This window comes from Oncorhynchus mykiss, chromosome 23 (assembly GCF_013265735.2).
Source record: "Oncorhynchus mykiss isolate Arlee chromosome 23, USDA_OmykA_1.1, whole genome shotgun sequence".
NCBI classification, from domain to species: domain Eukaryota; kingdom Metazoa; phylum Chordata; class Actinopteri; order Salmoniformes; family Salmonidae; genus Oncorhynchus; species Oncorhynchus mykiss.
In genome coordinates this window covers 1623853-1645769 of record NC_048587.1, presented here as the reverse complement: position 1 = coordinate 1645769, position 21917 = coordinate 1623853, and the positions used below count along the sequence as shown (strand labels likewise).

The 21917-nt window shown below is 39.8% G+C and overlaps 1 protein-coding gene across 7 annotated transcripts in view; it reads right to left on the bottom strand.

The window, feature by feature from the left end:
* exoc6 (exocyst complex component 6) overlaps positions 1–21384 on the bottom strand; it is a 139633-nt gene extending 118249 nt beyond the window's left edge. For 5 of the 7 annotated variants that reach the window (XM_036959708.1, XM_036959709.1, XM_036959710.1 and 2 more), the window contains exon 1: positions 21170–21384. In XM_036959708.1, coding sequence (XP_036815603.1) covers positions 21170–21375 — 206 coding nt within the window. In that variant the 5' untranslated portion in view covers positions 21376–21384. Of the gene's footprint in view, positions 1–20545; positions 20720–21169 lie in introns of those variants that run through there. The other 2 variants (XM_036959714.1, XM_036959715.1) reach the window with 2 other exon arrangements.
* Between the last annotated feature and the right edge of the window lie 533 nt (positions 21385–21917).

Sequence of the window (21917 nt, the reverse complement as noted above, 5' to 3'; positions counted from 1 at the left end):
TACATTTAGTTGATGTCCTACTAAGTTCAATACATTTAGTTGATTTCCTACTAAGTTCAATACATTTAGTTGATTTCCTACTAAGTTCAATACATTTAGTTGATTCCCTACTAAGTTCAATACATTTAGTTGATTCCCTACTGAGTTCAATACATTTAGTTGATTCCCTACTAAGTTCAATAAATTTTTGAATATTGTTGAATTGCGTTTTAATGTCTGGGTTGTGTGGTTCCGGTCTGTGTTCTCCACAACAGACCTTCTAGGACCCTGCTGATAGAGACGTGATGATGTGTTGCTCTCTACACAGAACAGCGTGACCTGACCATGCTACTTCCCAATGACCTTGTCCAAGAGCAGTTGAACCTCATTATTATCACCTATATGTATTCTCACTAATCAACACGAGGCTGAAACAAAACAGTGAACGTGTGCCGGTGATAAAACTGCTCGATGGGGACAGATGTTTTCCTCCGGGTCACAATGCAGGAGGACGACTGCTCGTTTCAGCCTCCAAAAACGGCCTCGGAAAACAGTCCATCTTTCAAACGTTGGAGGGCCTCCCGGGTCCCCCCTGTCATGCAGTGATATCCTGACTGGCTGAGGCGGTTAGAGAGAGAGAGAGAGACAGGCTGCAGGTGCTTCCTGTGGGGCTGAGGGAAGAGCTAGAGCATTATGGGGGAGAGGGGAAAGAACTCAGGCTTCCTCTGGCCTGCGGATTGAAGAGGGTGAGCCTCAGAACACCCAGCCTGGCACCATTGTGCTCAACCCCCCCACACCCCGGGACACTGGTTGTGCACGACAACGAGACAAACCAACCGCTCCGTCACTGACATCCAGAACCAGGGAATAACTAATAGAATGTAAATGTAGACTTGTGGAGCGCCCTGCACTGACTGACCCAGATAGAGCCTTGGCTCCGAACTGCTCGACAACTGTGATTTGTGAAAAAGGACCGTTGTGACAGAGCATGACGCCACTAGCAACAGTCTGTCCAAGTTATCGACAAACTAAATGGGTTTTTATAAATTAGGCTCCAGAATCCTGCATCGATGTCCTGATGTTGATTCACAGAAACATGTGACTCGCTCCACTAGGAAATGGTCCCTGAAGAACTGACTTCCAGTGACATGCAGTGAACAAGCTTCATTTTGTGTCACAGAATTCCCTCATATTAAAGACTTTATCCACGTCAGATCTGTCGTGCGGCACATGCAGCACTCCAATGGATCCCAACGCTCTCACAAAGATGATCTGAGAGATTGTTCGCTCTGGACACCAAGCTGAGCCAAATCCACGACACGCTGGACAAACGCCGGAGAAGACGATAAATCGCTAAACGGTGAATAAGCTGTTGGAGGGGAAGACGCTAGAAAACCCACAGTAGAACAACAACATGATCATTTTAATTGGATCATGGAATAGAAGCTGGTAGAAATCAACAACTTATTGGTCAAGAGAAGCTTGGTCCTTCGCCCTCAGGTGAACATCATCGCATCGGACCAATGACAAATGGAAACCGGTTTTATGAGAACACGGCTTTGAGGAAAAACTAATTATTCTTTGTCTCGCAGGAGAGATGGGAACACTGCAGTACCAGGGACAGAGGATCAGCATCTACCCCGATACGAGGGCAGAGCTACGGGAACACAAACTACCTGCAATGAGGTGAGAGGGGTACTGTTCAAAACCAACCTGTAGGTACGGAGTGGTCCACCCAGGAACGCTGCTGATCACCTAACAACGAGACCCGCCCCTTCAACAACAAGACCCGCCCCTTCAACAACAAGACCCGCCCCTTCAACAACAAGACCCGCCCCTTCAACAACGCCACTTCAACAACGAGACCCGCCCCTTCAACAACGAGACCCGCCCCTTCAACTAAGTGCTGTTATTGTGAAGCGGAAATGTCTAGGAGCAACGTCTCAGTCTCAAAATGGTAGGCCAGACAAGCTCACAGAATGGGACCGCGGAGCGCGTAAACATCTCCTGTCCTCTGTTGCAACGCTCACTACCGAGTTCCCAACTGCTTCTGGAAGCAACATCAGCACAACAACTGTTCGTCGGGAGCTTCATGAAATGTGTTTCCATGGCCATCGCTCATCCATTTATTTAAATGTACATATACGTATTCATTCCTTTACACTTGTGTGTATAAGGTAGTTGTTGTGAAATTGTCTGATTACTTGTTAGATATTACTGCACGGTCGGAACTAGAAGCACAAGCATTTCGCTACACTCGCATTAACATCTGCTAACCATGTGTATGTGACCAATAAGATTTGATGGCCGAGCAGCCGCACAAAATCCTAACATCACCATGCGCAATGCCAAGCTTCGGGTGCCACCATTGGACTCTGGAGCAGAGGAAACACATTCTCTGGAGTGATGAATCCCATTTCACCCTCTGGCAGTCCGACAGACAAATCTGGGTTTGGCAGATGCCAGAAAAACGCTAACTGCCCCCAATGCATAGTGCCAACTGTAAAGTTTGGTGGAGGAGGAATAATGGTCTGGGGCTGTGTATCATGGTTCAGGCTAGTTCCAGTGAAGGGAAATCTTAATGCGACAGCATACAATGCCCTTATCGAGGTCCATACAGAAATGGTTTGTCAAAATAGACTTTTGACTGGCATGCACAGAGCCCTGACCTCAACCCCATCAAACAACTTTGGGATGAATTGGAACTGCCTGCGAGCCAGGCCTAAATCACCTAACATCACTGCCCGACCTCCCTAATGTATTAAGTATATTCTGACTATTCAGCAGTATATTAAAGATACAAGATCAACCTCATTAAAACCATCTCTACTTAACAAAACAAATGTTCAATCTCAATATTAGAATCGAAGTCACCAATTGCGACCCATTTTAAAATACCTTGGCATTTACATTTTACCCATCTAGATCTAAACATTAACTTCATCAGGTCGCATTTCGTTACTCAAAATGAATGTGTTGCCTAGACAAAATTAAAAATAATAATAATAATAATAGTTAGCATGCTTCCTTTGTCCAGGCCACTAGGGTACTGGGAAAAGATTCAAAAGTTCAGTCTCAAATTTGATATGGAAATGTCCCAGAATGAAGATGACTGCATGTTCTATGCTTTGTGTCTAGTGCTCCGCCTACTTAAGAAATGGTTTGTTCAAGTTAATCGTCTTCCTGGTTGGAAAGAGAGAAAAACAGGATTCATCCGATGGATTCGGGATTCATCCGATGGCATTGAGGAGTACACCACATCATTCACCGTGAGCATCAATGACGTCGTCCCCACAGTGACCGTACGTACATATCCCAACCAGAAGTCATGGATTATGGGAAACATCCGCACTGAGCTAAAGGCTAGTGTCCCGCGTTCAAGGAGCGGGACACTAATCTGGACGCTTATGAGAAATCCCGCTACAACCTCCGAAGAGCCATCAAATAGGCAAAGCATTAAAACAGGACTAAGATCAAATAATACTACGCCGGCTCTGATACTCGTCGGATGCTGCAGGGCTTGCAAACTATCACGGATTACAAAGGGAAACCCAGCCGCAAGATGCTCAGTGACACGAAAATACCAGACGAGCTAAATGCCTTCTATGCTCACTATGAGGCAAGCAACACTGAACCATGCGTGAGAGTACCAGCTGTTCTGGACGACTGAGCGATCACGGTCTCCATAGCCGAGGTTAGACCTTTAAACAGGTTGATATTCACAAGGCCACAGGGCCAAACAGATTACCAGGATGGGTACTCAGAGCATGCGCTGACCAGCTGGCAAGTGCTTTCACTGACCTTTTCAACCTCTCCCTGACCCAGTCTGTAATACCTACATGTTTCCAGCAGAAAACCATAGTCCCTGTGCCCCAGAATGCCAAGGTAACTTGTCTAAATGGCTATCGCCCAGTAGCACTCACATCTGTAGCCATGAAATGTTTTGAAAGGCTGGTCATGGCAGATATCAACACCATCATTCCAGACACCCTAGACCCACTCCAATTCGCATGCCGCCCCAACAGATCCACAGACTATGGAATCTTTATTGCACCACAATGCCCTCTCCCATATAGACAAGAGGAACACCTATGTGAGAATGCTGTTCATTGACTATAGCTCAACACCATAGTAATGAGCTTGGAGGGCACTAAGCTAAGAACCCTGTGACTGAACACCTCCCTCTGCAACTGGATCCTGGACATCCTGACGGGCTGCCCCCAGGTGGTGAGGGAAGGTAACAACACATCCGCCACACTGACCCTGAACATGGAGGCCCCTCAGGGGTACTCCGTTCACTCAGGACTGCATGGCCAGGCACGACTCCAACACCATCATTAAGTTTACGGACGACACAACGGTGGTAGGCCTGATCACCGACAATGAGACAGTCTATAGGGAGGAAGTCAGAGACCTGGCAGTGTGGTGCCAGGACAACAACCTCTCCCTCAACTTCAGCAAGACAAAGCAGCTGATCGTGGACTACCGGAAACGGAGGGCCGAGCCACGCCCCCGTTCACATCAACGGGGCAGTAGTGGAGCGGATCGAGGGCTTGGTCCATGGTGTCCACGTTACTAAGGATCTCTCATTGTCCACAAACACAGTCTCGAAGACGGAACGAGAACGCCTCTTCCCTCCCAGGAGGTAGAAAATATTTGGCGTGGGCCCTCAGATCCTCAAAACGTTTTACAGCTACACCATTGAGAGCATGTGGACTGGCTGCATCACCGCTAGGTAGAGCAACTGGCATCCGACTGCATAGGGTAGTGCGTACGGCCCAGTACATAACTGGGGACAAGCTCCCTGCCATCCAGGACCTCTATACCAGGCGGTGTCAGAGGAAAGCCCTAAAACTTGGCATCTCTCTGCTACCGCATGGCAAGGGTTACCAATGCACCAAGTCTAGAATCAACAGGACGGTGAACAGCTTGTTCCCAAGGATTAAGACCGCTAACTAGTTTGTTTAATAGTTAACCGGACAATCTGCATGGACCCTTTTGACTCATCACATACGCTGCTGCAACTGTTAATGATCTATCCTGTTGCATATTCACTTATCTACTTCAATTACCTGTAGCCCTGCACATGGACTTGGTACTGCTACCCTGTCTATAGCCATGTTATTACCCCAGACCCCTGCACATGGACTTGGTACTGCTACCCTGACTATAGCCATGTTATTACCTGTAGCCCTGCACATGGACTTGGTACTGCTACCCTGTCTATAGCCATGTTATTACCTGTACCCCTGCACATGGACTTGGTACTGCTACCCTGTCTATAGCCATGTTATTACCTGTACCCCTGCACATGGACTTGGTACTGCTACCCTGACTATAGCCATGTTATTACCTGTACCCCTGCACATTGACTTGGTACTGCTACCCTGTCTATAGCCATGTTATCACCTGTACCCCTGCACATGGACTTGGTACTTCTACCCTGTCTATAGCCATGTTATTACCTGTACCCCTGCACATTGACTCAGTACTGCTACCCTGTCTATAGCCATGTTATTACCTGTAGCCCTGCACATGGACTTGGTACTGCTACCCTGACTATAGACATGTTATTGCCCCAGACCCCTGCACATGGACTTGGTACTGCTACCCTGACTATAGCCATGTTATTACCTGTACCCCTGCACATTGACTCAGTATTGCTACCCTGTCTATAGCCATGTTATTACCTGTACCCCTGCACATGGACTTGGTACTGCTACCCTGTCTATAGCCATGTTATTACCTGTACCCCTGCACATTGACTTGGTACTGCTACCCTGTCTATTGCCATGTTATTACCTGTACCCCTGCACATTGACTTGGTACTGCTACCCAGTCTATAGCCATGTTATTACCTGTAGCCCTGCACATGGACTTGGTACTGCTACCCTGACTATAGCCATGTTATTGCCCCAGACCCCTGCACATTGACTTGGTACTGCTACCCTGTCTATAGCCATGTTATTACCTGTACCCCTGGACATTGACTTGGTACTGCTACCCTGTCTATAGCCATGTTATTACCTGTACCCCTGCACATTGACTTGGTACTGCTACCCTGTCTATAGCCATGTTATTACCCCAGACCCCTGCACATTGACTTGGTACTGCTAACCTGTCTATAGCCATATTATCATTGACTCTGTACTGCTACCCTGTCTATAGCCATGTTATCATTGACTCAGCACTGCTACCCTGTCTATAGCCATGTTATCATTGACTCAGTACTGCTACCCTGTCTATAGCCATGTTATCATTGACTCAGTACTGCTACCCTGTCTATAGCCATGTTATCATTGACTCAGTACTGCTACCCTGTCTATAGCCATGTTATCATTGACTCAGTACTGCTACCCTGTCTATAGCCATGTTATCATTGACTCAGTACTACTACCCGGTCTATAGCCATGTTATCATTGACTCAGTACTACTATCCTGTCTATAGCCATTATATCATTGACTCAGGTCTGCTACCCAGTCTATAGCCATGTTATCATTGACTCAGTACTGCTACCCTGTCTATAGCCATGTTATCATTGACTCAGTACTGCTACCCTGGCTATAGCCATGTTATCATTGACTCTTGTACTACTACCCTGTCTATAGCCATGTTATCATTGACTCAGTACTGCTACCCTGTCTATAGCCATGTTATTACCTGTACCCCTGCACATGGACTTGGTACTGCTACCCTGACTATAGCCATGTTATTACCTGTACCCCTGCACATGGACTCAGTACTGCTACCCTGTCTATAGCCATGTTATTACCTGTACCCCTGCACATGGACTTGGTACTGCTACCCTGTCTATAGCCATGTTATTACCTGTACCCCTGCACATGGACTTGGTACTGCTACCCTGTCTACAGCCATGTTATTACCTGTACCCCTTCACATTGACTTGGTACTGCTACCCTGTCTACAGCCATGTTATTACCTGTAGCCCTGCACATGGACTTGGTACTGCTACCCTGACAATAGCCATGTTATTACCTGTACCCCTGCACATTGACTCAGTACTGCTACCCTGTCTATAGCCATGTTATTACCCCAGACTCCAGCACATGGACTCAGTACTGCTACCCTGTCTATAGCCATGTTATTACCCCAGACCCCTGCACATGGACTTGGTACTGCTACCCTGTCTATAGCCATGTTATTACCCCAGACCCCTGCACATGGACTTGGTACTGCTACCCTGTCTATAGCCATGTTATTACCTGTACCCCTGCACATTGACTTGGTACTGCTACCCTGTCTATAGCCATGTTATTACCCCAGACCCCTGCACATTGACTTGGCACTGATAACCTGTCTATAGCCATGTTATCATTGACTCTGTACTGCTACCCTGTCTATAGCCATGTTATCATTGACTCAGTACTGCTACCCTGTCTATAGCCATGTTATCATTGACTCAGTACTGCTACCCTGTCTATAGCCATGTTATCATTGACTCAGTACTGCTACCCTGTCTATAGCCATGTTATCATTGACTCAGTACTGCTACCCTGTCTATAGCCATGTTATCATTGACTCAGTACTTCTACCCTGTCTATAGCCATGTTATCATTGACTCAGTACTGCTACCCTGTCTATAGCCATGTTATCATTGACTCAGTACTGCTACCCTGTCTATAGCCATGTTATCATTGACTCAGTACTACTACCCTGTCTATAGCCATGTTATCATTGACTCAGGTCTGCTACCCTGTCTATAGCCATGTTATCATTGACTCAGTACTGCTACCCTGTCTATAGCCATGTTATCATTGACTCAGGTCTGCTACCCTGTCTATAGCCATGTTATCATTGACTCAGTACTGCTACCCTGTCTATAGCCATGTTATTATTGACTCAGTACTGCTACCCTGTCTATAGCCATGTTATCATTGACTCAGTACTACTACCCTGTCTATAGCCATGTTATCATTGACTCAGTACTACTACCCTGTCTATAGCCATGTTATCATTGACTCAGTACTGCTACCCTGTCTATAGCCATGTTATCATTGACTCAGTACTGCTACCCTGTCTATAGCCATGTTATCATTGACTCAGTACTGCTACCCTGTCTATAGCCATGTTATCATTGACTCAGTACTGCTACCCTGTCTATAGCCATGTTATCATTGACTCAGTACTGCTACCCTGTCTATAGCCATGTTATCATTGACTCAGTACTGCTACCCTGTCTATAGCCATGTTATCATTGACTCAGTACTGCTACCCTGTCTATAGCCATGTTATCATTGACTCAGTCCTACTACCCTGTCTATAACCATGTTATCATTGACTCAGTACTGCTATCCTGTCTATAGCCATGTTATCATTGACTCAGTACTGCTACCCTGTCTATAGCCATGTTATCATTGACTCAGTACTGCTACCCTGTCTATAGCCATGTTATCATTGACTCAGTACTGCTACCCTGTCTATAGCCATGTTATCATTGACTCAGTACTGCTACCCTGTCTATAGCCATGTTATCATTGACTCAGTACTGCTACCCTGTCTATAGCCATGTTATCATTGACTCAGTCCTACTACCCTGTCTATAACCATGTTATCATTGACTCAGTACTGCTATCCTGTCTATAGCCATGTTATCATTGACTCAGTACTGCTACCCTGTCTATAGCCATGTTATCATTGACTCAGTACTGCTACCCTGTCTATAGCCATGTTATCATTGACTCAGTACTGCTACCCTGTCTATAGCCATGTTATCATTGACTCAGTCCTACTACCCTGTCTATAACCATGTTATCATTGACTCAGTACTGCTATCCTGTCTATAGCCATGTTATCATTGACTCAGTACTGCTACCCTGTCTATAGCCATGTTATCATTGACTCAGTACTGCTACCCTGTCTATAGCCATGTTATCATTGACTCAGTCCTACTACCCTGTCTATAACCATGTTATCATTGACTCAGTACTGCTACCCTGTCTATAGCCATGTTATCATTGACTCAGTACTACTACCCTGTCTATAGCCAAGTTATCGTTTCTCATTTTGTATTTATTATGACTTTTATTATAAAACATTCCTATTATTTCTCTCTGGTCTTTGTCTCTGCATTGTTGGGAAGGGCCAGTCAGTCAGCATTTCACTGCAGGTCTACTACACCTGTTGTTTACCAAGCATGTGACACAATCTGATGGTGCTAATGGGGCCATTAAAATGCAAAGGCCTGTAATCGTCCTCTACACACACGGGTCGGCCCTAGACAGCCTACGCAAATTACAAACCCGCCAGAACAACCCAAAATAATACAATGACGTTTGTCTCAGGCTCTAAAATGTGTTTATTGTGATCAAGTTCGATCCCCATGATCGACTGCGCCAGAACAACCCAAAATAATACAATGACGTTTGTCTCGGGCTCTAAAATGTGTTTATTGTGATCAAGTTCGATCCCCATGATCGACTGCGCCAGAACAACCCAAAATAATACAATGACGTTTGTCTCGGGCTCTAAAATGTGTTTATTGTGATCAAGTTCAATCCCCATGATCGACTGTTTTAAAGTTGGCTACAAATAGACATTTAAACAGTGATCCATTCTAACTACTACACATCTATTTAAATAGTGATCCATTCTGACTGCTACACATCTATTTAAATAGTGATCCATTCTAACTGCTACACATCTATTTAAATAGTGATCAATTCTAACTGCTACACATCTATTTAAATAGTGATCCATTCTGACTGCTACACATCTATTTAAACAGTGATCCATTCTAACTACTACACATCTATTTAAATAGTGATCCATTCTAACTACTACACATCTATTTAAATAGTGATCCATTCTAACTGCTACATATCTATTTAAATAGTGATCCATTCTAACTGCTACACATCTATTTAAATAGTGATCCATTCTAACTACTACACATCTATTTAAATAGTGATCCATTCTAACTGCTACACATCTATTTAAATAGTGATCCATTCTAACTGCTACACATCTATTTAAATAGTGATCCATTCTAACTGCTACATATCTATTTAAATAGTGATCCATTCTAACTGCTACACATCTATTTAAATAGTGATCCATTCTAACTGCTACACATCTATTTAAACAGTGATCAATTCTAACTGCTACACATCTATTTAAATAGTGATCCATTCTAACTGCTACATATCTACTTAAATAGTACATATCTATTTAAACAGTGATCCATTCTGACTGCTACACATCTATTTAAATAGTGATCCATTCTAACTGCTACACATCTATTTAAATACTACACATCTATTTAAATAGTACACATCTATTTAAATACTACACATCTATTTAAATAGTGATCCATTCTAACTACTACACATCTATTTAAATACTACACATCTATTTAAATAGTGATCCATTCTAACTACTACACATCTATTTAAATACTACACATCTATTTAAATAGTGATCCATTCTAACTGCTACACATCTATTTAAATACTACACATCTATTTAAATAGTGATCCATTCTAACTACTACACATCTATTTAAATACTACACATCTATTTAAATAGTGATCCATTCTAACTGCTACACATCTATTTAAATAGTGATCCATTCTAACTGCTACACATCTATTTAAATAGTGATCCATTCTAACTGCTACACATCTATTTAAATAGTGATCCATTTTAACTACTACACATCTATTTAAATACTACACATCTATTTAAATAGTACACATCTATTTAAATACTACACATCTATTTAAATAGTGATCCATTCTAACTACTACACATCTATTTAAATACTACACATCTATTTAAACAGTGATCCATTCTAACTACTACACATCTATTTAAATAGTACACATCTATTTAAATACTACACATCTATTTAAATAGTGATCCATTCTAACTACTACACATCTATTTAAATACTACACATCTATTTAAATAGTGATCCATTCTAACTGCTACACATCTATTTAAATAGTGATCCATTCTAACTGCTACACATCTATTTAAATAGTGATCCATTCTAACTGCTACACATCTATTTAAATAGTGATCCATTTTAACTACTACACATCTATTTAAATACTACACATCTATTTAAATAGTACACATCTATTTAAATACTACACATCTATTTAAATAGTGATCCATTCTAACTACTACACATCTATTTAAATACTACACATCTATTTAAATAGTGATCCATTCTAACTACTACACATCTATTTAAATACTACACATCTATTTAAATAGTGATCCATTCTAACTGCTACACATCTATTTAAATAGTGATCCATTCTAACTACTACACATCTATTTAAATAGTACACATCTATTTAAATACTACACATCTATTTAAATAGTGATCCATTCTAACTACTACACATCTATTTAAATACTACACATCTATTTAAATAGTGATCCATTCTAACTACTACACATCTATTTAAATAGTACACATCTATTTAAATACTACACATCTATTTAAATAGTGATCCATTCTAACTACTACACATCTATTTAAATAGTACACATCTATTTAAATACTACACATCTATTTAAATAGTGATCCATTCTAACTACTACACATCTATTTAAATACTACACATCTATTTAAATAGTGATCCATTCTAACTACTACACATCTATTTAAATAGTGATCCATTCTAACTGCTACACATCTATTTAAATACTACACATCTATTTAAATACTACACATCTATTTAAATAGTGATCCATTCTAACTACTACACATCTATTTAAATACTACACATCTATTTAAATAGTGATCCATTCTAACTACTACACATCTATTTAAATACTACACATCTATTTAAATAGTGATCCATTCTAACTACTACACATCTATTTAAATAGTGATCCATTCTAACTGCTACACATCTATTTAAACAGTGATCCATTCTAACTACTACACATCTATTTAAATACTACACATCTATTTAAATAGTGATCCATTCTAACTACTACACATCTATTTAAATACTACACATCTATTTAAATAGTGATCCATTCTAACTACTACACATCTATTTAAATAGTGATCCATTCTAACTGCTACACATCTATTTAAATACTACACATCTATTTAAATACTACACATCTATTTAAATAGTGATCCATTCTAACTGCTACATATCTATTTAAATAGTGATCCATTCTAACTGCTACACATCTATTTAAATAGTGATCCATTCTAACTGCTACATATCTATTTAAATAGTGATCCATTCTAACTACTACACATCTATTTAAATAGTGATCCATTCTAACTACTACACATCTATTTAAATACTACACATCTATTTAAATAGTGATCCATTCTAACTACTACACATCTATTTAAATAGTGATCCATTCTAACTGCTACACATCTATTTAAATACTACACATCTATTTAAATACTACACATCTATTTAAATACTACACATCTATTTAAATAGTACACATCTATTTAAATAGTGATCCATTCTAACTACTACACATCTATTTAAATAGTGATCCATTCTAACTACTACACATCTATTTAAATAGTGATCCATTCTAACTGCTACATATCTATTTAAATAGTGATCCATTCTAACTGCTACACATCTATTTAAACAGTGATCCATTCTAACTGCTACACATCTATTTAAATACTACACATCTATTTAAATAGTACACATCTATTTAAATACTACACATCTATTTAAATAGTGATCCATTCTAACTACTACACATCTATTTAAATAGTGATCCATTCTAACTACTACACATCTATTTAAATAGTACACATCTATTTAAATACTACACATCTATTTAAATAGTGATCCATTCTAACTACTACACATCTATTTAAATACTACACATCTATTTAAATAGTGATCCATTCTAACTACTACACATCTATTTAAATACTACACATCTATTTAAATAGTGATCCATTCTAACTACTACACATCTATTTAACTACTACACATCTATTTAAATAGTGATCCATTCTAACTACTACACATCTATTTAACTACTACACATCTATTTAAATACTACACATCTATTTAAATAGTGATCCATTCTAACTACTACACATCTATTTAAATAGTGATCCATTCTAACTACTACACATCTATTTAAATACTACACATCTATTTAAATAGTGATCCATTCTAACTACTACACATCTATTTAACTACTACACATCTATTTAAATACTACACATCTATTTAAATAGTGATCCATTCTAACTACTACACATCTATTTAAATAGTGATCCATTCTAACTACTACATATCTATTTAAATAGTGATCCATTCTAACTACTACACATCTATTTAAATAGTGATCCATTCTAACTACTACACATCTATTTAAATACTACACATCTATTTAAATACTACACATCTATTTAAATAGTGATCCATTCTAACTGCTACACATCTATTTAAATAGTGATCCATTCTAACTGCTACACATCTATTTAAACAGTGATCAATTCTAACTGCTACATATCTATTTAAATAGTGATCCATTCTAACTACTACACATCTATTTAAATAGTGATCCATTCTAACTACTACACATCTATTTAAATACTACACATCTATTTAAATACTACACATCTATTTAAATAGTGATCCATTCTAACTACTACACATCTATTTAAATACTACACATCTATTTAAATAGTGATCCATTCTAACTACTACACATCTATTTAAATACTACACATCTATTTAAATAGTGATCCATTCTAACTACTACACATCTATTTAAATAGTACACATCTATTTAAATAGTGATCCATTCTAACTGCTACACATCTATTTAAATAGTGATCCATTCTAACTGCTACACATCTATTTAAATAGTGATCCATTCTAACTGCTACACATCTATTTAAATAGTGATCCATTCTAACTGCTACACATCTATTTAAATAGTACACATCTATTTAAATAGTGATCCATTCTAACTACTACACATCTATTTAAATAGTGATCAATTCTAACTGCTACATATCTATTTAAATACTACACATCTATTTAAATAGTGATCCATTCTAACTACTACACATCTATTTAAATACTACACATCTATTTAAATAGTGATCCATTCTAACTACTACACATCTATTTAAATAGTGATCCATTCTAACTGCTACATATCTATTTAAATAGTGATCCATTCTAACTGCTACACATCTATTTAAATAGTGATCCATTCTAACTACTACATATCTATTTAAATAGTGATCCATTCTAACTGCTACACATCTATTTAAATAGTGATCCATTCTAACTGCTACACATCTATTTAAATAGTGATCAATTCTAACTACTACACATCTATTTAAATAGTGATCCATTCTAACTGCTACATATCTATTTAAATAGTGATCCATTCTAACTACTACACATCTATTTAAATAGTGATCCATTCTAACTACTACACATCTATTTAAATACTACACATCTATTTAAATAGTGATCCATTCTAACTACTACACATCTATTTAAATAGTGATCCATTCTAACTGCTACACATCTATTTAAATACTACACATCTATTTAAATACTACACATCTATTTAAATACTACACATCTATTTAAATAGTACACATCTATTTAAATAGTGATCCATTCTAACTACTACACATCTATTTAAATAGTGATCCATTCTAACTACTACACATCTATTTAAATAGTGATCCATTCTAACTGCTACATATCTATTTAAATAGTGATCCATTCTAACTGCTACACATCTATTTAAACAGTGATCCATTCTAACTGCTACACATCTATTTAAATACTACACATCTATTTAAATAGTACACATCTATTTAAATACTACACATCTATTTAAATAGTGATCCATTCTAACTACTACACATCTATTTAAATAGTGATCCATTCTAACTACTACACATCTATTTAAATAGTACACATCTATTTAAATACTACACATCTATTTAAATAGTGATCCATTCTAACTACTACACATCTATTTAAATACTACACATCTATTTAAATAGTGATCCATTCTAACTACTACACATCTATTTAAATACTACACATCTATTTAAATAGTGATCCATTCTAACTACTACACATCTATTTAACTACTACACATCTATTTAAATAGTGATCCATTCTAACTACTACACATCTATTTAACTACTACACATCTATTTAAATACTACACATCTATTTAAATAGTGATCCATTCTAACTACTACACATCTATTTAAATAGTGATCCATTCTAACTACTACACATCTATTTAAATACTACACATCTATTTAAATAGTGATCCATTCTAACTACTACACATCTATTTAACTACTACACATCTATTTAATACTACACATCTATTTAAATAGTGATCCATTCTAACTACTACACATCTATTTAAATAGTGATCCATTCTAACTACTACATATCTATTTAAATAGTGATCCATTCTAACTACTACACATCTATTTAAATAGTGATCCATTCTAACTACTACACATCTATTTAAATACTACACATCTATTTAAATACTACACATCTATTTAAATAGTGATCCATTCTAACTGCTACACATCTATTTAAATAGTGATCCATTCTAACTGCTACACATCTATTTAAACAGTGATCAATTCTAACTGCTACATATCTATTTAAATAGTGATCCATTCTAACTACTACACATCTATTTAAATAGTGATCCATTCTAACTACTACACATCTATTTAAATACTACACATCTATTTAAATACTACACATCTACACACAGCCCCCACCCACCCTGCCTGCACCACAGTCCAGCCCCCACCCACCCTGCCAGCACCACAGTCCAGCCCCCACCCACCCTGCCTGCACCACAGTCCAGCCCCCAGCCCTCCAGCCAGGGTCACAGTCCAGCCCCCACCCTGCCTGCACCACAGTCCAGCCCCCACCCACCCTTCCTGCACCACAGTCCAGCCCCCACCCACCCTGCCTGTAGCACAGTCCAGCCCCCACCCACCCTGCCAGCACCACAGTCCAGCCACCACCCACCCTGCCTGCACCACAGTCCAGCCCCCAGCCCTCCAGCCAGCTTCACAGTCCAGCCCCCACCCATCCTGCCTGCGCCAGCCAGCCCCCAAGCGCCACAGTCCAGCCCCCAAGCACCACAGTTCCCTATATAGTGCACTACTTTATACTACAGCCCTATTCCCTATATACAGTGCCTTGCGAAAGTATTCGGCCCCCTTGAACTTTGCGAGCTTTTGCCACATTTCAGGCTTCAAACATAAAGATATAAAACTGTATTTTTTTGTGAAGAATCAACAACAAGTGGGACACAATCATGAAGTGGAACGACATTTATTGGATATTTCAAACTTTTTTAACAAATCAAAAACTGAAAAATTGGGCGTGCAAAATTATTCAGCCCCTTTACTTTCAGTGCAGCAAACTCTCTCCAGAAGTTCAGTGAGGATCTCTGAATGATCCAATGTTGACCTAAATGACTAATGATGATAAATACAATCCACCTGTGTGTAATCAAGTCTCTGTATAAATGCACCTGCACTGTGATAGTCTCAGAGGTCCGTTAAAAGAGCAGAGAGCATCATGAAGAACAAGGAACACACCAGGCAGGTCCGAGATACTGTTGTGAAGAAGTTTAAAGCCGGATTTGGATACAAAAAGATTTCCCAAGCTTTAAACATCCCAAGGAGCACTGTGCAAGCGATAATATTGAAATGGAAGGAGTATCAGACCACTGCAAATCTACCAAGACCTGGCCGTCCCTCTAAACTTTCAGCTCATACAAGGAGAAGACTGATCAGAGATGCAGCCAAGAGGCCCATGATCACTCTGGATGAACTGCAGAGATCTACAGCTGAGGTGGGAGACTCTGTCTATAGGACAACAATCAGTCGTATATTGCACAAATCTGGCCTTTATGGAAGAGTGGCAAGAAGAAAGCCATTTCTTAAAGATATCCATAAAAAGTGTTGTTTAAAGTTTGCCACAAGCCACCTGGGAGACACACCAAACATGTGGAAGAAGGTGCTCTGGTCAGATGAAACCAAAATTGAACTTTTTGGCAACAATGCAAAATGTTATGTTTGGCGTAAAAGCAACACAGCTGAACACACCATCCCCACTGTCAAACATGGTGGAGGCAGCATCATGGTTTGGGCCTGCTTTTCTTCAGCAGGGACAGGGAAGATGGTTAAAATTGATGGGAAGATGGATGGAGCCAAATACAGGACCATTCTGGAAGAAAACCTGATGGAGTCTGCAAAAGACCTGAGACTGGGACGGAGATTTGTCTTCCAACAAGACAATGATCCAAAACATAAAGCAAAATCTACAATGGAATGGTTCAAAAATAAACATATCCAGGTGTTAGAATGGCCAAGTCAAAGTCCAGACCTGAATCCAATCGAGAATCTGTGGAAAGAACTGAAAACTGATGTTCACAAATGCTCTCCATCCAACCTCACTGAGCTTGAGCTGTTTTGCAAGGAGGAATGGGAAAAAATGTCAGTCTCTCGATGTGCAAAACTGATAGAGACATACCCCAAGCGACTTACAGCTGTAATCGCAGCAAAAGGTGGCGCTACAAAGTATTAACTTAAGGGGGCTGAATAATTTTGCACGCCCAATTTTTCAGTTTTTGATTTGTTAAAAAAGTTTGAAATATCCAATAAATGTCGTTCCACTTCATGATTGTGTCCCACTTGTTGTTGATTCTTCACAAAAAAATACAGTTTTATATCTTTATGTTTGAAGCCTGAAATGTGGCAAAAGGTCGCAAAGTTCAAGGGGGCCGAATACTTTCGCAAGGCACTGTAGTGCACTACTTTAGACCAGAGCCCTATTCCCTACATAGTGCACTACTTTAGACCAGAGTCCTATTCCCTACATAGTGCACTACTTTAGACCAGAGCCCTATTCCCTACATAGTGCACTACTTTAGACCAGAGCCCTATTCCCTACATAGTGCACTACTTTAGACCAGAGCCCTATTCCCTACATAGTGCACTACTTTAGACCAGAGCCCTATTCCCTACATAGTGCACTACTTTAGACCAGAGCCCTATGGGTCCTAGTGCACTGCATAGGGGGACATTTGGAAAGCAGATCAGGATGGGCTGAGGAAGTCTGATAACCAAAGGACGACTGACCGATTCAAACAGACGACAGGCAGGATGGACAAAACAATGAGCCTTGACGTTGTCGGCACTGGACACAACACACACACTTCAATAAGAGGAAGACTGAAGGTTAACTTCCTAACGATATGAACACACCTGGTTTGCCCTTTGAACTGAAAAATCATTAACACACTTTCAGGCACTACTGTAATGTTTCCCGTTTTAATGTCACATGAACAAGTACAGTGAAATGATTGTCTGGCAAACTCAGTGTATTGCAGTGTAGGTCTACAGCTGGAATGCTAAGCTCCCGATGCTATGATGAACCCAGTCTAAATGATGTATTTATGACTGGTGTTATCAGTGAACTGACACGCAACTAGGAAGTAGCCTAACCTCTATACCTCAGAGACAATACAATATCCAGGCTGAAAATGGCTGAACAAGGAAACATACCTGTCATAGTTTTGACAGAAGCAGCAATGACAGAGTAGATAGATAAGTGGCCCCAGGCCATAACAGGCCTGTTAGGCCATAGCAGGTCAAGCCCTTGATCATGGGTCTCAGTTCCATTACATGACATAAGAGTTTTCTGTACGGGGGAGTTTTGTAAAGAGCCCCGACTCTCAGTCTGAACGTATCACTTGCAGTACGGTTTTGGAAGCATAAGGACCATCCATATCTGCAAGAAATAATAATCAGTTAAAAAAAGGTCAAATTCATAAACACCTTTTTAGGATTAGTGTTCCCACACAGTCATATCTCCATGTTAGAGCGCGTGCTTACAGAAAACAGATGGAAGACAGTCGACTACCTGTGCTAATTAGCTATCTGCTTCACTGAAGACACGGACCTCACAAATGTGTCATCACTGACAAATACTGTAGTCTGTAACGGTGTTAAAAACAGTTTGTGAAATTATTTTGATGTGATATGAAAGTAGAGGAATTTATGTTTCTAGAACAATACCACAATTTGAGAATCAATTCACCTTTAGATGGGAGTATTTGGCTGATTTGGCTTTCCAGAACCAATTATCCCTTAAAACAGAACATCTCAGGTCCTTGGACTATATGGAGTAAAGTTAGGCTACTTTAGTCCATTATTGGTCTATAACAGGCCACACCATCACTTCCCCCTCTGGCTGGCTGGTGTGCTGCTGGCAGGCTTTATTTCAGTTCTGGAGGGGATGGGGCTGGAGTGGTGTCATTCATTCAAATCCACCCCATGCTACAATACACTGTATTTGGCCCCAACTGTTTTTGATGTGGAGTATCTAGTTAGTCATGGCTAACTTGTAGCTAACTATATTAAGATAATTTACTACTGAATAGACAGCTTAGCCGATGACTTGATTGCAAGCTAACGTTGGCTAGCTACATAGCTAATGATAAATATTGCTATGGATGAAACGTTAGCTAGCTAGCTACTTACCTAAGGATAAATATAACTATGCTGTAACGTTAAATAGCCAGCTACTTAGTTAATGATACATATTGCTAAGGATGTAACGTTAGCTAGCTACTTAATGATACATTTAGCTACGACTGTAAGGTTAGTTATGTGATTAATACGTGCCCCAGTTTGTTTGCTAGCTACTTACCAAGCTAACTATACAGCAACGTTTTAAGATCACATCGATATAAACAAGACTCAGTATTATCAAATGAAGCTAGTTAGTGGCCTGCTAATGCAACTAGCTAGCTAACCTGCTAATGCAACTAGCTAGCTAACCTGCTAATGCAACTAGCTAGCTAACCTGCTAATGCAACTAGCTAACTAACCTGCTAATGCAACTAGCTAGCTAGCCTGCTAATGCAACTAGCTAGCTAACCTGCTAATGCAACTAGCTAGCTAACCTGCTAATGCAACTAGCTAACCCTCCTAATGCAACTAGCTAACCCTCCTAATACAACTAGCTAACCCTCCTAATACAACTAGCTAACCCTGCTAATACAACTAGCTAACCCTGCTAATACAACTAGCTAACCTGCTAGCTGGCCAACTAGCTAGCTACCCTGCTAATACAATTAATACAAGCTAACCTGCTAATACAACTAGCTAACCTGCTTGCTTGCCAACAACCTTGGGCATAACGAGCCACACCCATCTATTGCTATGTAGAGTTGTGACATGTCACCCTACCTGACATTACAACCATCATATAAAACGTTACAACACATGACATATGAATACGATGTTTTGACGTGTAAACACCGGGTTTGTCTAAAGCTAGCTCACCCTGCTCACTAGCATAGCAACTAAACCCTGGTCACTGTAGAATAGCAACAACGGGCTGTAAGATATGTAGCTAACTAACGTTGAGCTGGCTTGGGATTTGGATGCTAACAAACAAAAGGTCTTTCAGTGTACTGTTCTACTTGGACCACCAACGATAAGATAATAAAATACATTTTTCTTTAAAATACACATTTCCGTACCGAAGTGTCGGACCGACACAAGCGGTGTCGGTGCTCTCAATTTCTTGCAAAATCCGTTCGTGCTCCGTTATACACTCCACGGATTCATTGTCCGCCATGTTGCTGGTAATCATCACAGTGTCGAGCGGTGACGGTGACACTGCGGGGAAACGGGTCAGTACCGGACTCGGTCGGTAAGGGGCGTAACGTTACCGGTGTGTGATGTCTTAGTGACAGCCGTAGGCAGATGTTTACCCTGCTAATAACCTACACATCAGTGTCAAATCTGATTTATTCATCTATACAGTTAACTGGCCTTAGATCAGTAGAGGAAGGGATCTATGAATTAATAGTCCCTACTTATAAATGGATATTAATAGTAACAGAATGAACATCATCACCAAATAGTATTCTGTCCATGCTACATTTCCTTTAAAACTTCACTTCCATTGTTCAATTAATTTGAAAAAGTACCGTAGCTATTTGTACAGATAATTGTTTCCTGGTGAGAATAAAACTAATTGATTGTAATCACAATTAGCTATTATGAATAGATGAAAATGTCTCACATTTGACTAATGAATCTGTTCTACAATAGTTTGAACCTTGTTTTTTTTATCCATATTTGGATTAAATTGAAAGTACCTTAATGTGGTTCCCAGGGGCAAGTCCACGGATTCAAGTTCAGCAAAAACATTTCCAAAGCACTTCTCATCATCTCTACTACCGTCATCTTCAGGAATATCTGGTAAAGGTTTCTCCACTCTATCGCTGGACATTTCACAATGTCTAGCTTTGTGGAGAGAGTGGTGGGAGATTTGTGCAGTAGGATATAGCTGTGGAGAGTTCATGGTCACACACCTACTGGGGGTCAATCAGGCTGTCAGCAGAAGAAAAGCCTGGGAAACCGTCAACCTTGTGATCCGAGGAACTTTGACTCCAACAAAAGAGTTCATTGCTCTTTTTGTTAAATAGTGCCACGAATAAGCCCATTCAACATAGAACGTTTACAAGACGTATGTAAGGAGTTCATTTCTGGATAAATTGATTTTCCGTGCGGGTTTGAACAACACTCCTTCATAAATACATTTGATATATTTAGGTGAACTTGTTACATTTTAGGCTACGTGTCAAACTCATTCCACAGAGGGCCAAGTGTTCTCCCTAGTACATGGTTGATTAATTAAGGTCACTAATTAGTAAGGAACTCCCCTCACCTGGTTGTCTAGGTCTCAGTAAGGAACTCCCCTCACCTGGTTGTCTCAGTAAGGAACTCCCCTCACCTGGTTGTCTAGGTCTCAGTATTGAACTCCTCTCACCTGGTTGTCTAGGTCTCAGTAAGGAACTCCCTTCACCTGGTTGTCTAGGTCTCAGTAAGGAACTCCCCTCACCT